Genomic DNA, 15,583 nt, shown 5'->3' with positions numbered 1-15,583 from the left:
GTCAAGTGCACATGATCCAATCCTATGATTGCCAACAAAGTCATTCTAAAAATAACGTAAAATAATTTCCAAAAATTGTTTACACAATTTACATAGTTACTTAAATAACCACTTTATTAACAAAAAACATATCCGTAACGTAAGCAAAGAGTACATACAGATTAAAAAAAGAAACTCCAAAATAGATAATAGAGAAAGATAGAGGTTTTGGTTATCGAAGTCCATAAACTATTTATATCTCTGTACTAACAGTTACTCGGTGCAACCAGTTTTGCAAGAGCAGATAGTTTATTTTAATAAAATATCTGCTATAAAGATATGCCATGGGCAGGGGGGGGCGTGGCCCCCCTAGCTTTTCGGGTGCTGTTAACTATATATGGTTATCCAAAGTATACAAAATATAATGTGCAACATCTTCACGTCTGCCCCCCCTGAAATTTTTTATATGGGCGCCCGTGTATAAAGAAGATCTGTTGATCGGATTGATACTAACGGTTCTTAGCTTAATTTTCAACCCCAATCAATTACGTTTATCTCTTGTTTGGTGGTTCTGTAACTTCAGTTTTTCATTCATCTAATAGCATGTTTACCAGTAAATAGTGTATCAAAATCTTATTTGAGATTTTCTGATTTCCATAGACCAATATTATTTTTAGAAACAATTGAATGTGATAATTTGTTTTTTTCGTACTTTAAATTATTACTAATTTTAATAAAAAAACTATGTATTATTATATTATTCATAAATATTCATGTTTTGTGATTAAAATTACTTAAAATATTATATAAAAAATTGAAAAAAATTGTTTAAACAAATTTGATGGTGTATATAACAATTAATTTATTTAAATAATGCATACTCGTACTGTACGCAAAAAGTACATACACATTAAAAAAAGAAACGTTGAAATCCATAGGCGAGAACAAGAGATACAGCTAATAGTTCCTTCCCCCTTCTCATCGCTCTCCCAAGTTTCAAAATCGGCCTATTTTAAGGCTCACATTTTGAAGCTTTGTGTAAGATTTGTTTGTAAGTATATATTTTTTATATTTGGTACATTAAAGCTCTGAAGTATGTTCTTTCAAATGTGACTGATTTGATTTCGTAATTGTTATAAAGAAAGCTGCTGTGACTTAAAAAAAGGGGAGGGGGCAACTTCATCCCTAATTGTCCTAGGACAATTTTTTCTTTTTTTAAATTTGTATAAAAATTCAGTAATTCTAAATATGAAAAAATAATTTTTCTACGTGTAATGGTTAAAAAGTTATTCTAATTGTTTATAAGCAAAAAATCGACATGCTCTTGCAAAATAATTTTGCGATACTTAGAATCATTTTTTGTCATTTTTTTTTAAATTAAATTATAAGCATAAATCATCTTCTTTCATAAACTATCCAAAGTATTACTGTAATTTCATCATTTTCTGACTTACAGTGTTGCAAAAAAAATTAATTTGGGATAAAGAAATTAAATAACTTTTAAACTATTTGACCAATTGTTATGAAATATAGTGTATAATTTAAGCACCAGAAGTCCCAGCATTCCGTGTAATAAGAAGGTCCTAAGTTAATTTTTACATAACTTATGAATATTTATATAAACTCAAAATTTATGAATTATTTTGCAATTTTCTAAGCAACCAATAAGGATAGACATATTCAGCGGACGCCATATTGAAGTTTTTTATACGATTTATAAGTTTCTCACTCTCAAATTTGTTTAAAATGCTTAACTTTTTGGTTATAGAGGAAAAAAGCGAAAATTTACCGTTTTTTGATCTTCATTTGTTTATAACTATGTATATCATCAAAATCGGCTGCAGGAAACATATAGGTTATTAATATAGATGTCCATACTACACAAAAAATTTGGTTTCGGCCTGGAGGGGGTTGTGTCACCAACATATTTTTTTTCCTTATTTCTCTGAACTAAATATAAAATAACCAATTGGTACCTATTCAATTACTTCAGTGTTACAAAGCAAGGGCGGATCCAGGGAGGGGGCCATGGCCCCCTCCGAGAATTTAGAATAATATAAATTTAAATATTTGCAGTTCAAATGTTTTTAATTTCAAACACATATATATGTACAAAACAGGGGATAAATACGTTTTCTGGACTAGAATTGAAAAAAAAAGAAGTAACGGAGAAGCTTCAAGAATGACTTTTGGGTTTTTTATAAATCAAAATGTTGATAATTTTACAGAGTGCCAATTGTTAGAACGATCTTGACAGTCATCAAAATCGTATAAATTTCCATATTCTATACACACAAAGAATAAAAAAGAAGTGAAGCGTTACTTGGGTCACTAGCACTTAGAACAAAGGAGTTGGTTGGTATTTTCGCACAGTCAAAAGGACTTGTTTTACAAATATTGCGTTTCATTTTTCTAATGAAAAATATGGTCACAATAACGGGATGATAGCCCAAAGCCTTGTCACGAAACCTTTAACATCTTTCGCCAGACTCATGAGCAAAGACGGAGTCATATAAACCCATGAAAAAACATCATACCACAAGGAGTGCGTTCAGGTTGAGCTGGATTTTCTAAAGAGTTATAGCAACCCTCAAAAGTCAGTCATTAACCAGATAGACTCTCAGAGGTCTAAACAGAAACAAAAAATAAAGAAAGACTACGACCAATAGTAGGGTCTATAGTGTTCTTAAATCGACAAAATATTCCTCTAAGAGACCATCGTGATGATGGCCTTATGATTCTGGACGAAGATGCTGGACCTAGGAATGAGGGGAATTGCTGTGGTACTACGGCAAAACCCGATATGTCAAAAATTATCGATTTTTCGTTTTTAATGCCAATATGTACATTGAGCGATGAAGAATGTGATGACAAAACCCTACACGGCTAAACGCATCCATGTAACCAGTAGATAATAAAATTGTTTCCGATATGTCCACTATTACAACAACACCGCGAACTTTTAAACTCATCTGCTGCAAAATCACGTTTTTTTGACATATCGGGTTTTGCCTTAGCACCACAGTGTTAAGGTTTAAAATCGCATCAGGAGATAAGACTCTTAAATAACACCTATCCATAGCATCTTCCTGAACAACATGCATTAGTAGCAGCAGTCAAAATCAATTAATAACATGTGGTGAAGAAATAATTGAACAAATAAGATTTGACGAAACGACTGACGTATCCCACGTGGAACAGCTTTCTCTAAATTTGGGATATATGCACAATAACAACATTCGTGAAGACTTTGTCAAATTCATTGACGCTTATGAGAACCTAAAAATAATTAGTGAAAATCAAGAAAGAGGGAAAGAACAAGGCCTGGTAGGAGAAGCATTGGAAAAAATAGTATTAAACTTGTTGAAAGAACTGCACTTGCATCCGAAGAAATGTGTAGGAATCGGTACTATGGCAGGAATGGTGAGTTTTAAGGCACTTCTCAAAGTGACTTAAAACTCACCATTGTAACCCTAATTTTTAAAAATTACCCCCCGTACTTCTGGTACTCCTCCCCAAAAAAAGTTTATGGCCCCTCCCGAAAATCGGTCCTGGATCCGCCCTTGTTACAAAGAGCCTGCGAACCTTCAATTATTTTTACTATGACATCTTGGTTATTGATACTAAAAGTATTTATTATTATTGTGCTTGTTTCAATTCTTGGCGATTTGAAGATGTCGTTCAATGCAGAAAGTGTTCCATATATTGTTGCTCTTATTCAGGACGGATGAAGTCATGTTTACGTAGCTAACAGATACTGAGTTTCACGCAGTTCAGTGCAAAGTGTATTTGCTCGATTTATATATGCAGGGCCTTATACTCAACGTTCTGGAATAGGTCCCCAGAGAAGAACTACTCATAGGGACGACCGTTTTATAGTGTCTTCAGTACTAAGAATCGTCATTTATCTGCTATAGAGTCTAGAAACAGTCTTCGACTGTTTAGGTCAGGATCATAAATTTTAGTGAACAAATTGTTAGAAGACGGTTAAATGAGGCTAATCTTAATGCTCAAACACTCACTACGGGACCCGAACTATCCAGGGAACATCATGTACTCAGATTACATATCGCTAGGAAGCATCGCGATGAGGAATGCAGACGACTGGAGAAATGCGATGTTTACCTACGAGTCCAGATTTTGTTTACGTTCGCCGGATGGTCACGGAAGAGTCTGGAGAAGAGATAGTGAACGATATACCCAGTGCACTTTTAGCCCTAGAGTAAGTTTTCAAGGGGATTCAGTTAAGGTGTGGTCTTATATATCTTCGTAGGTGCGTACAGAATTGTACAGGGTATCCCTCGAGGATCTGTGACCACTGATAGGTACATGAATGAGACACTGCAACGTTGTGTTGTTCCCATATGTACCATTTATTGAAAAAACTTCACACTGAAGCATGACAATGCACGCCCTCATGCCGCCCGCACTGTCAGAGAATACTTAACTGAAGTTGATACTACTAATATGGCATGGCCAGCGCACAGTCACGATTTAAATTCCATCGGGCAAGTTTGAGACAGGCTTGGTAGAAGTATTCAAAACTGACTGTCTGCTTTTCTTACCTTAGATAAACTCAAAGTGGCTTTTTTCAAGGAATGGGAAACAATTCCAGCGAATGGAGGTTTAAGCTTAATTAACAGTATGCCCAGAAGAATGAATGCCGTTATACAGACTTGTGGGGACTAATACGAAATATTAATTAAATCCACAATTAGTATGTATAGGTTTCCGTATTATTTTAGTTTTTATGCATTAATTTGTAACTTTGTATAGTTCTCTATTAGTAAACGTTTTTAGTACGCATTTCCTACGTAAAACATACTTCAAAACCTTATATCAGAGCATGTTAATCATCGATAAAAGTTACAATAAAAAATAAAGTGTGTTTTGATTTTTATCAAAAATTCAAGTGGTGCCCGTTTTTCGTGTAACCTGAGTATATATTATACAAGGCAAAGAAATATGCACCAACCGTTATGCCTTTGACAGCAGATAATCTGTAAGTAACATACCGAATTGATTCGACAACTACTCACCATATAATTGGTTCGAAGTATTTTTGATGAGAAGATTACTGATATTATTGTTTAAAAGAAAAACAAATTGTATGACTTCAATTTACAACAAAAAGAAACAGTAAGGCCACATTCACGTTTGAACATAAATCCACAGGATTTCCAAAGTTTAGTCATAGGTCAGATTCAGGAATACTGGTCTATCTTCTTCTTGCCTATCCGTTTCGGATGTAGGCGACCATCATGGCATTTTGTACTTTGCACACTGCTGCTCTAAAAAGATCTGTGGTTGTTGGTTAACCCCGTACACAGATTTTTCAGCCAGGAAATCCTTCGCCTTCCTGGTCCTCGCTTTCTTCTACTTTTCCTTGCAAGATTAGTTGCAGCATTGTCCATATTTTTCACTGTTCCTCATGATGTGACTGACGTATTCGATTTTAGCTGTTTTTATTGTGATTAACAGCTCTTTTTCTTTTTGCATTCTTAGCAAAACACCTTGATTAGTAATGTGGTCGGTATAAGATATCTTCAGGATTCGACGATAAGGCCACATTTCAAAAGCCTCAATTTTCTTGCAGGTGGCGTCTGTGAGAGTCCACGACTCAACTCCGTACAACAGTATAGGAAAGAATAACATCATAGTAACCTGATTTTTATGGGTATCGACAAATCATGACATTTGAATAACTTAGCCATTTTTTGAAATGCAGATCTTGCTTTCTCTATCCTGCATTTGATTTCTATGGAATGGTCCCAATTTTCATTGAGGTTCGTACCAAGGTAGGTGTATGTTTTTACTCTTTCTATTTGTTGACCGTTCACACTGATTTGTCCAAATTGCTGTGCCTTCTTAGATACATTTTGTTTTCTTAGTGTTTAATGAAACTCCGTTTCTCTGACTGACTTCTGCGATTCTATTCATTAACTTCTGGAGGGCTTCAGAACTGTCAACGAATACCACCGTGTCGTCTGCGTATCTTATGTTATTGATACATGCTCCGTTAATTTGAATTTCGGCTTCAACATCATCCACTGCTTCTTGAAAGATTTCTTCAGAGTAGATTTTAAACAGCTGTGGTGATAGTATACATCCCTGACGGACCCCACGTTCGATTTTGATATCGTCGGATTCTCGTGCCTCTGTCCAGATAGATGACGTTTGATTCCAGCACAGATTGCTGATAATCCTTAAATCACAGGTGTCTTGGTCTATACAGCCTTATAATCGACGCCTGCATTTGGAAGGAAAACACGTGATAGATTTCAGTATGTTTTGAGTATATTGCGCTTTATAGACTTTTTCTCGAAAATACAACGATATGCTGTACAATGGTCATGGTCTACCATGACAGGTTCCTTTTAAACCTCTGTGTGTCTCAATAAAAACGTTGTTATACACAGAATGGATATTTTTTAAGAAGTACATATCCCCGTAACGACATTAGATAAGATTTTTTTATTTTGGAAGCTGTTATTTTTTATAGCTGTTATAAATCGTATGTTTACTGATTATCGTACTGATGATACCCGTTCCAGAATTCTGGAAATCTATACCAGCTTGTACGGGTCTAGGGTCTAGAGAATGGGTACCATGTTTTTAGAGTCACTTGATAGTCTCCAAACACTGTTTGCCAGTCGCAGACGGTGCTTTTTGGCAGTCCTACAGCAGGCTCTGGACCTGCCTGAAGTATTTTGTGGCTGATGATCTTCTAGCAAGGTTATCAGCACTTTTACTATCGTGTATTTCCAGTGACCTTCGATTCAAATCAGTGTGACAGTTCTCAGTATCTAAGATCCGCTTCAGATCGAAAGCTCCCGTGTTCATTTCTCTTGCACAGTGCAAGACTGCATAAATCTCTGCTCGGGATATTGGGGTATATTCTTCGAGTGGAATAAAAATGTTTAAATTTTTATCAGTAGATACTGAACATTCCCGCAGCCAACCCATCTGCTGTTTAGACCCATATGTGTACCCACATCTACGTCCAAACTTTTTATGATTTTAGCAGTAAGTAGCAAAATAGCATCTACTCAACCAGACTCTCCATTATGTCACATGAATATTCGATTACCCCTGTTTGAATAAACTTCCGCCATACACTTGGTGCTTCAGTCAATTGGTTTACTGTACATCTTTCATTCTTGTAACCTTCATATATTTAACGTCGAGACTCTAATACCCCAATAGAAAGAATCTCTGATCTGCTAGTTACTGGAAGAAGTAGGAGAGGAAGACCAAAGAAGATCTGGGAGAGAAGCTTAGGCAGGATATGTCGATAAAAAACGATATTAGTATGGATCAAAATAGAAACTGGGATATAAATTGAATAAAATTATAGCCCTTGTTCAGAGTTCGCATCTACCGATTAAGTTAAATATTAATTTCTGTACTATTCTTAGTTATAAGTTTGAAATTTCGGAAATTAAATCGTTCTATCGCCACTGGTACTAAGACCTTCATGGATTGGACAAAAGTTCAATGTACAAAAAGATACAGTAAATATCTGTAACACATAAAACCCGTTACTATTTAATATTTATTTCTGTAGAAAAATTAGCAATCCCGTAAAATTCGGAACAGATATAAACAAATACCCGAGTCAATACTAGGTAAAAAAATAAATTGAAAAAAAATCAAATAATTATAGTAGCGACAATAATTTATTTATGCCAAATTTATTAATCAATCAAAACATGCAGCGAAAATGAATTTAAAAAACGCTAATAAAAATACGATTCCGACATTGACTGCAGAGGGCAAACGGCAACTGCAGACGGCAGTTAGAGTTGTTACCATGACATACGTATTTACTTTGCACTATTAATTTATATTCATAATTATTAGCAACTGACGTTCTGCCGTACAGCAATTGCAGTTAGATGTCGGAATCAGTCTCATACAAATTAATAGTGCAAAGTAGTGACGTCTGTCACGGCGACAACTGCAACTGCCGTCTGCCGCCTGCAGTCGATGTCGTCTGAATCGTACCTTAAAAAATATCGCAACTTATTATAGTATGATAAGATTGATCCAAAAGATGGCATAACCCAGACATCCAAAGTGAAAGTTCTCCTCCAACACCAAATTGTTCTATATGGTCCACATAATGTTCAGAAAAAAGCCGCACCATTTTGAGCGTCGGGTTTCGGGGGGGGGGGGGAGAGAAATCGGTAAATTCGTATTTTTTTGCGTTTTTCGTCAAAATTTTTACAACTATGCGGTTTAGCCTGAACAACCTTCTATACAAAAATGGTCTACATTAAATTTGAAATAAAAAAGGTCCAATACATAATCCTTCTAAAATGAACGGTTTCAAAGTTACAGAGGTAGTATAGTATAATTGGTCCAAAAAAAGCCCTAACCCACACATCAAAAATAAAAGTTTTCCTTCAACACCAAATTGTTCTATATGGTCCACATATGGTTCAATAAAAAGTTACGCCATTTTGAGCGTCCGGTTTGGGAAGGAGATGGGGGAGAAGTCGGTAAATTAGTAGTTTTTTTACGTTTTTCGTCAATATTTCCAAAACTATGCTTTAGCGTAAACAATATTCTATACAAAAATGTTCTACATAAAATTTAAAACAAAAAATGTCCAATACATAATTGTTATAAAATCAACGGTTCCAGAGTTACAGAGGGTGAAAAGTGGAGGTATTCGATACTTTTTATATTTTTTGGGCCATTGATGATGATTTTGGGTGGTGAGGATGACGTTTCTTCAAGGGCTTATCACTAACATACCATCGGCCACTGAAATAGCAAATTTGATTTATAAAACATAATCCTGTTAAAGAAAATCAGTAGGAAATTGCCCAAAGAATATAAAAAGTATCGAAAAACTCCACTTTTCACCCTCCGTAACTCTGGAACCGTTGATTTTATAACAATTATGTATAGGACCTTTTTTGTTTTAAATTTTATGTAGAACATTTTTGTATAGAAAATTGTTTACGCTAAAGCATAGTTTTAGAAATATTGACGAAAAACCTAAAAAAACTACTAATTTCCGACTTCTCCCCATCTCCCCCCCCCCCCAAACCGGACGTTCAAAATTGTGTATCTTTTACCTGAACAATATGTGGACCATATAGAACAATTTGGTGTTGGAGGAAAATTTTTACTTTTGATGTTTAGGTGACCTTTTTTTGGACCAATTATACTATACTACCTCTGTAACTTTGAAACCGTTCATTTTAGAAGGATTATGCATAGGACCTTTTTTATTTCAAATTTAATGTAGAACATTTTTGTATAGAAGGTTGTTTATGCTAAATCGTATAGTTTTAGAAATATTTACGAAAACCCTAAAAAACTACGAATTTACTGATTTCTCCCCCCCCCCCCTCCACCCCAAACCCGACGCTCAAAATGGTGTGACTTTTTTCTGAACATGATGTGGACCATATAGAACAATTTGGTGTTGGAGGAGAACTTTCACTTTGGATGTCTGGGTTTGGGTCTAGTTATACCATACTATTATGGAAAAACTATTAATTTATAATAGTATTATTATAGTATTTTTTACTTACATAATTTATTGAATCATCATCAGGCCTAACTGCATCCTTATGATTTTTCATTTTTTCTATTAAATTTTTATAAAATCCGTAACTAAAATAATCACTTTTAACAACTAAAGGTTCTAAAATGAACCAAAGACACTGTTTGGCCTTCGTCAGTTCCTGAACATCGTCCCATTTGGTCAAATGTGGATCGTGAGCCAATATTGGTATGGCAAAAACAAGCATATAATCCGGTAAAATGTGCGGCAACTGGCTTACAGCCTTGTCAGCTTGTCCTGTGCCACCCATAGTCAAAGATTTTACATAGTCTCTTCTTCTATTTATATCTGCTATCATGTAGTTTTTTATGGTTGTACGCAAACGGTTTTCTGGTTCACGACCGGAGAGAGCGTAATATCCCATGAAGTCCAAAGGTAGACACTTGTTTGGCAACCCTTTATTCAATCCTAAAAACGTTATAGGTTAATTATACAATATAAAAACTTTTTGATTAAAAATAGTCAAAAGACGAAATAATAGCAGGTAAAAATTATGGATAAAGTAGAAACAAAATAATTGCTGTCTTAGGTGCATGTAAATATTATATTGTACTGTGATACATCTTAACAAATACATGTAAAGAATAGCCACTAACAAATGAATCCCTATAGATACCCATAATAATTTTAACTAGATTAGGCTGGAAAACTAATGGTAGGGGAGCCCAAGCGGAGATTTTTGCAGTTACTCGAGCGCGTCAGATTATTACATGGGGAGAAACCTTGTACCCCGAAAATGTACCTCTAAAGCGTTTCCCAATAGGTAGGTCGCTACCCACTAGTGGGTCGCCGGTAGATTTCAGGTGGGTCGCGGCGTGGATCTTACAGTAGCTGAGTGGCGTACGGCGTACAGAATACAGAATTGAGTATCATCATGGGTTACGGATGGGTCGCGAATAGAGCTAAATTCCCGGGACAAACTTCCCGGAAAATCGGTAAAAAATGGAAGTCCCGATTCCCGGGAATCCTTACAGATTTCCCGGGATATTTTAAATATTTTATTTTAAATTATGAGTGGAGATATTACCAACTCACAATGAATAAATGATTCTGATACAATGATTATCTATGTCTGCTTAATAATCGTTTAAATCATTCCACTTAAAATATTTATTTTTCAATTATATTTTAAACATTCCAATTTTGGCGTAAAATCAGAATGTATCATATCAGTCAGCATAAATATTCTTTTGTTTATGCGACGATCTGATTCATTTGGAAGCATCCAGAATTATAACATAAATATTTATTTTGAATTCAAATTATGTTTATGAAGAATTAGTACATAGGAAATGTAATACGTTATTATATTGGTACAAGTCAGCTTACCAGACATTTAAAAAAATGACCTACACTAAAAAGCATCAGACATACATCAACAGAACATGCGTTTTCAACTTCAGAACATTTCTATAGAAAAAAAGCAAGCCTGAAAGATGAAATAATCAACAATTTATGTTTTTTAAAAACATATTTCAATAATAAACTAACGAAAATTCAGATTAAAAACATAATTTTTCTATTTTTAAAATTTTCTTTAAAAGTTTGATTTTTTTTTAATTTTTAAATTTTTCTAAACCTTTTTAAATCATAATCAAATTTATACGTTTTCATACTAACTGCATTGAAAAATTAAAACAAACAATTTCTACTTTTTATTTTTAAATTTTTCAATTCCCGGAAAATCCAAATTATCGACTCCCGATTCCCGGGAAATAAAAAGGGGTCGAGAAAATGGAGCTCTAGTCGCGAATATGAAAAAACATCAGAATATGGGTCGCCAGACATAAAAGGTTGGGAACCATTGACTCTACCATATATTGGCTCTTAATGCAGGGGAGTTCGTTAGGGGGGGGGAAGCGAAAAAAAAATCTATCCTTAGAAAAACTCGAAATCGTCATATTAAGATCAGGTAAGTTAAGTACGGAAACAATATTTTGATGAATTGTTAAACGGGGAGTACACAAATAATCACAATGAAGAAGACACAGATGATGGAAATGAAGAACACATAAATCACGATAATGAAGGATACACAGACGCCATAATGAATATGCAAAGAGACAGTACGGAAGATATAGCACCATCCCTAAATGAAGTTGAAATTATTATTAAGAATCTAAAAAACTATAAATGTCCTGGAAGTGATTCTATAACAGCGGAAATGTTAAAATATGGAGGAGCGCAGCTGACAGACAAAATACACAAATTACTAAAAAACATATGGGAAAAGGAAGAACTACCAATGGAGTGGAAGCAAGCAGTGATATGTCCTCTTTATAAAAAAAGCAGAATGTCAAAATTATAGGGGCGTGGCACTATTAAATGTAATATATAAGATATTAGCAGTCCACATCAAAAACAAGCTAGCAAGAAGTCTTAACAATAGCATAGGTGAATACCAGTGTGGCTTTAGAAAAGGAAGAAGTACTATAGACAACATCTTTACTTTAAGAGAAATACAAGCTGAGAGCTATGAATATAATAAACCAACAATGGCACTCTTCTTAGATTTTAAGCAAGCTTTTGATAGAATAAAAAGAAAAGAAATATATAAAGCGTTAAAAAATCTAGAAGTTTCACCAAAAATAATAAGAATGATAAAGCTTACACTTACGAAAACAGAAAATAAAGTAAAAGTAAATAACAAACTAACAGAAAATTTCGAAGTGAAAGAAGGAGTACGACAAGGGGATCCGTTGTCATCACTGCTATTTAATGTAGTATTGGAAATGATAATAAAAGAGGCTAATATTAACAGATCAGGACATATATATCACAAAAAACATCAATGTTTGACATTCGCGGATGATGTAGTAATTCTATCCACAAGCAAGGAACAACTAAAAGAGGTAGTAGAACGACTAGAAAAGGCAGCTCGAGAAAAAGGACTTTATATAAATGAAACAAAAACTAAGTATATGGAATGGACCGACAAAAAATTTGAACAAGGGCAATATTTACTGATAACAACGAATGAAGGAACAATGTATAAATTTGAAAAGGTAGACAGATTTGAATATTTAGGGACCTTATTTTCTAGTAAACCAAATATCCGGGATGAAATACACAAAAGACTAATGTCAGGGAATCGTTGCATGTATGCACTCAATAGAATACTCAGAAGCAAAAATATATCCAAAGCAGCTAAATTAAGAACGTATAAAACTGTGATACGACCAATAGTTACGTATGCCTCAGAAACTTGGACTATGACAAAAACCGAGCAATCAATGTTACAAGTATGGGAAAGAAAAATACTTAGAAGGATATTTGGGGGAAAAATACTTAGAAGGATATTTGGGGGAAAAATAATCAACAATCAGTGGACACGAAGAACAAACAAGGAGTTAGAAGAATTGTATAAGGAGCCTAATATAATTGCAGTTGTAAGATCACAAAGACTTAGATGGTTAGGACATGTCCAAAGAATGGCCCAAGTTAGAATGCCTAAAATCATGTTAAGCGCTACAATAGGTGGTAAAAAGAGAAAAGGAAGACCTAGGACCAGATGGAGCCATGAAGTTAATGATGACCTGAAGTATCTCAATGCAACCAATTGGAAAGAAAAAGCGAAGAACAAGCAAGAATGGAGGAAGATTGTAAACCAAGCCATGAGCCTGCTTGGCTCGAAGTGCTAATGTATATATAGATATATATATATATATATATATATATATATATTGATACATGTATCCATGTGACTTCCAAAGTAGATTCTCGTAATACGTTGTTACTTCATATATACCGTTATGACTTCCGATTTCGGAAGTCACAACGTTTTGCCTATATTTTTACGAATTTGGCTACTAGATGGTATCAGAAGGCTTATATTAAAAATTTCGCTGGAAGTCATATCGTATCTAACATACTCATAAGATCAGATTTTAGTTCGACGGTATATCACCAGCGCTAGTGTCGCTCCCGTGCTACTATACAGGTTATGTACACAACGCGTAGCGTCTTCCGTATACCACACCGCTCGGTGTGACTTCCGTTTTTTGGCAACCCTGTGTAACGGTTTCCAGACATTTATCTGTTGTAGATTCGCGGTCCTAATCGTACTTAGTGTTTTGTGTGCCTTTTGTTTTTAAACATGAATAATAGCAGATCTGCTTTACTTTTAAAGTTAGCCTTAAATGAAGGTACAATAAGTGATTATATATCTCTATAATTATATGTTTTCTGTACTTATTTTAATCTATAATATTTACTTACCTATTTACTTATATAAATTCAATTTTCTCGTGTTTTTGTTTACTTCCTTTTTTACAATGAACTTCTAATTTAATCTACACTCACCGGCACGAAAAACGGGCACCCAAAAAAAATGGGTAATTTTTGATGTCTCGTATCTCCCAAACCTGTTGTCCGATTTAAGTAATTTTTTTAATATGTTATAGCCTTATTATTTAACAATATAGCTATGATAATATTGTTGATAGACAGGTAAATTTTCATTGTATACCGGGTGTACCAATCAAACTGGGTTTTTTTCTCAATTTTCACAACACCCTGTGGAATATTCTAGCCTTTATAAAATATTTAAATTAAAGCCTAACTATAGCTCCAGGTTTTATTAACATTCTGTTTTTTTATTCATTCGCTTACGTTGGATAATAAAAAAGTTAAGAACTTTAACAACTAGCCATGTTCTTTATCGATACAGGTGTTTCTAAATATAAGTGCGTCAAAATTTAAGGGGTAATTTCTGCATGAAAAAATAATGATCGTTTGGCAAAATAATTTTATATTTGCAAGCATTTGCGGACATAGCTTTATCAAGTAAACGATCATTATTTTTTCATGCAGAATTACCCCTTATAGTTTGTCGCACTTATTTAGAAACACCATGTATTGATAAAGAACATGTTTAGTTGTTAAAGTCCCTTACTTTTTTATTATCCAACATAAGCGAATGAATAACAAACAGAACGTTAAGAAAACCTGGGGCTATAGTTGGGTTTTAATTTCAATATTGTATAAAGGCTAGAATATTCCACAGGGTGTTGTGAAAATTGAAAAAAAAACAGTTTGATTGGTACGCCCAGTATACAATGATAATTTACCTGTCTAGAAACAATATTATTACAGCGATATAGTTAAAGAATAAGGCTATAACATATTAAAGAAATACTTAAATCGGAGAATAGGTTTAGGAGATACGAGCCATCAAAAATGACCCATTTTTTGGGGTGCCCCTTTTTCGTGCCGGTGAATGTATCTATTAAATAATCTAAATTATTTTAAAAAATCTTATTAAAAGCTTAAATACAAGAAATGTAGGTAAATGTTCTCATTTAACGAAATTTCCGAAAATTGCGTATTTTTTTGACCCAAGTAGGCTGAAAAATCGATTTTATAGTTATTGTTATTTCGAAAGTAATAAAACGTGTAAAAATATACAAAAAAAATTGAATGTACAATTACAATTGAATGGAATTAAATACACGAAAAAAGAGCGATAAAAAGTTTAAAGTAATAAATTCTAGTAATAATATGAAATACAGTAAATTCTCTCTTAAGGGGGTAGGCGCAAAATCTCGGTCCAATGCTATTTAAATGCATTCATTTTTTACGAATTCTGAGAAAACTAATAAATACTTTTTAAAACTTACACCCAGAATGAAAGATTATTATTGCGGAGGACCGAAAGTCCCTTAGAATAAACAAAAAGTTTCTTGATAATGAAATATTCGAAATTAAAAATCACACTAACTTTTCTCTTGTTTTTTTATCCCGTTATCTTATTAAAATAAACATTATATAAGTTTTCAGGGACTTTCGGTCCTCGGTAATAATGTAATATTCCATTCTGCGTTTAAATTTTCCAAAAATACTTATTAGTTTTCTCAGAATTCGAAAAAAATTAGTGCATTTAATTAGCATTTTACCAAGATTTTGCGCCTATCTCCTTAACGGACACCTCCTCTATACGGACGGTATTTAAGACAAAACTCATTTGCCGATAATATTGAACCTGTACTCTTCAACGGACACTCCCTTAAAATGATGTGTAAA

General features: G+C 33.9%; 1 protein-coding gene across 1 annotated transcript in view; it reads right to left on the bottom strand.

Annotated features, from left to right (window-relative positions):
* The window catches only part of LOC126884314 (sister chromatid cohesion protein PDS5 homolog B), a 120,068-nt gene that overhangs the window by 18,058 nt on the left and 86,427 nt on the right, over positions 1 to 15,583 (bottom strand). Inside the window, exon 5 of the mRNA XM_050650252.1 lies at positions 9,531 to 9,970. Coding sequence (XP_050506209.1) covers positions 9,531 to 9,970 — 440 coding nt within the window. The remainder of the gene's footprint in view (positions 1 to 9,530; positions 9,971 to 15,583) is intronic.

The sequence above is a fragment of the Diabrotica virgifera genome, chromosome 5 (genome assembly GCF_917563875.1).
Source record: "Diabrotica virgifera virgifera chromosome 5, PGI_DIABVI_V3a".
NCBI classification, from domain to species: Eukaryota; Metazoa; Arthropoda; class Insecta; order Coleoptera; family Chrysomelidae; genus Diabrotica; species Diabrotica virgifera.
The sequence above is the reverse complement of the archived record's forward strand: the minus strand, read 5'-3'. Positions and strand labels throughout refer to the sequence as shown.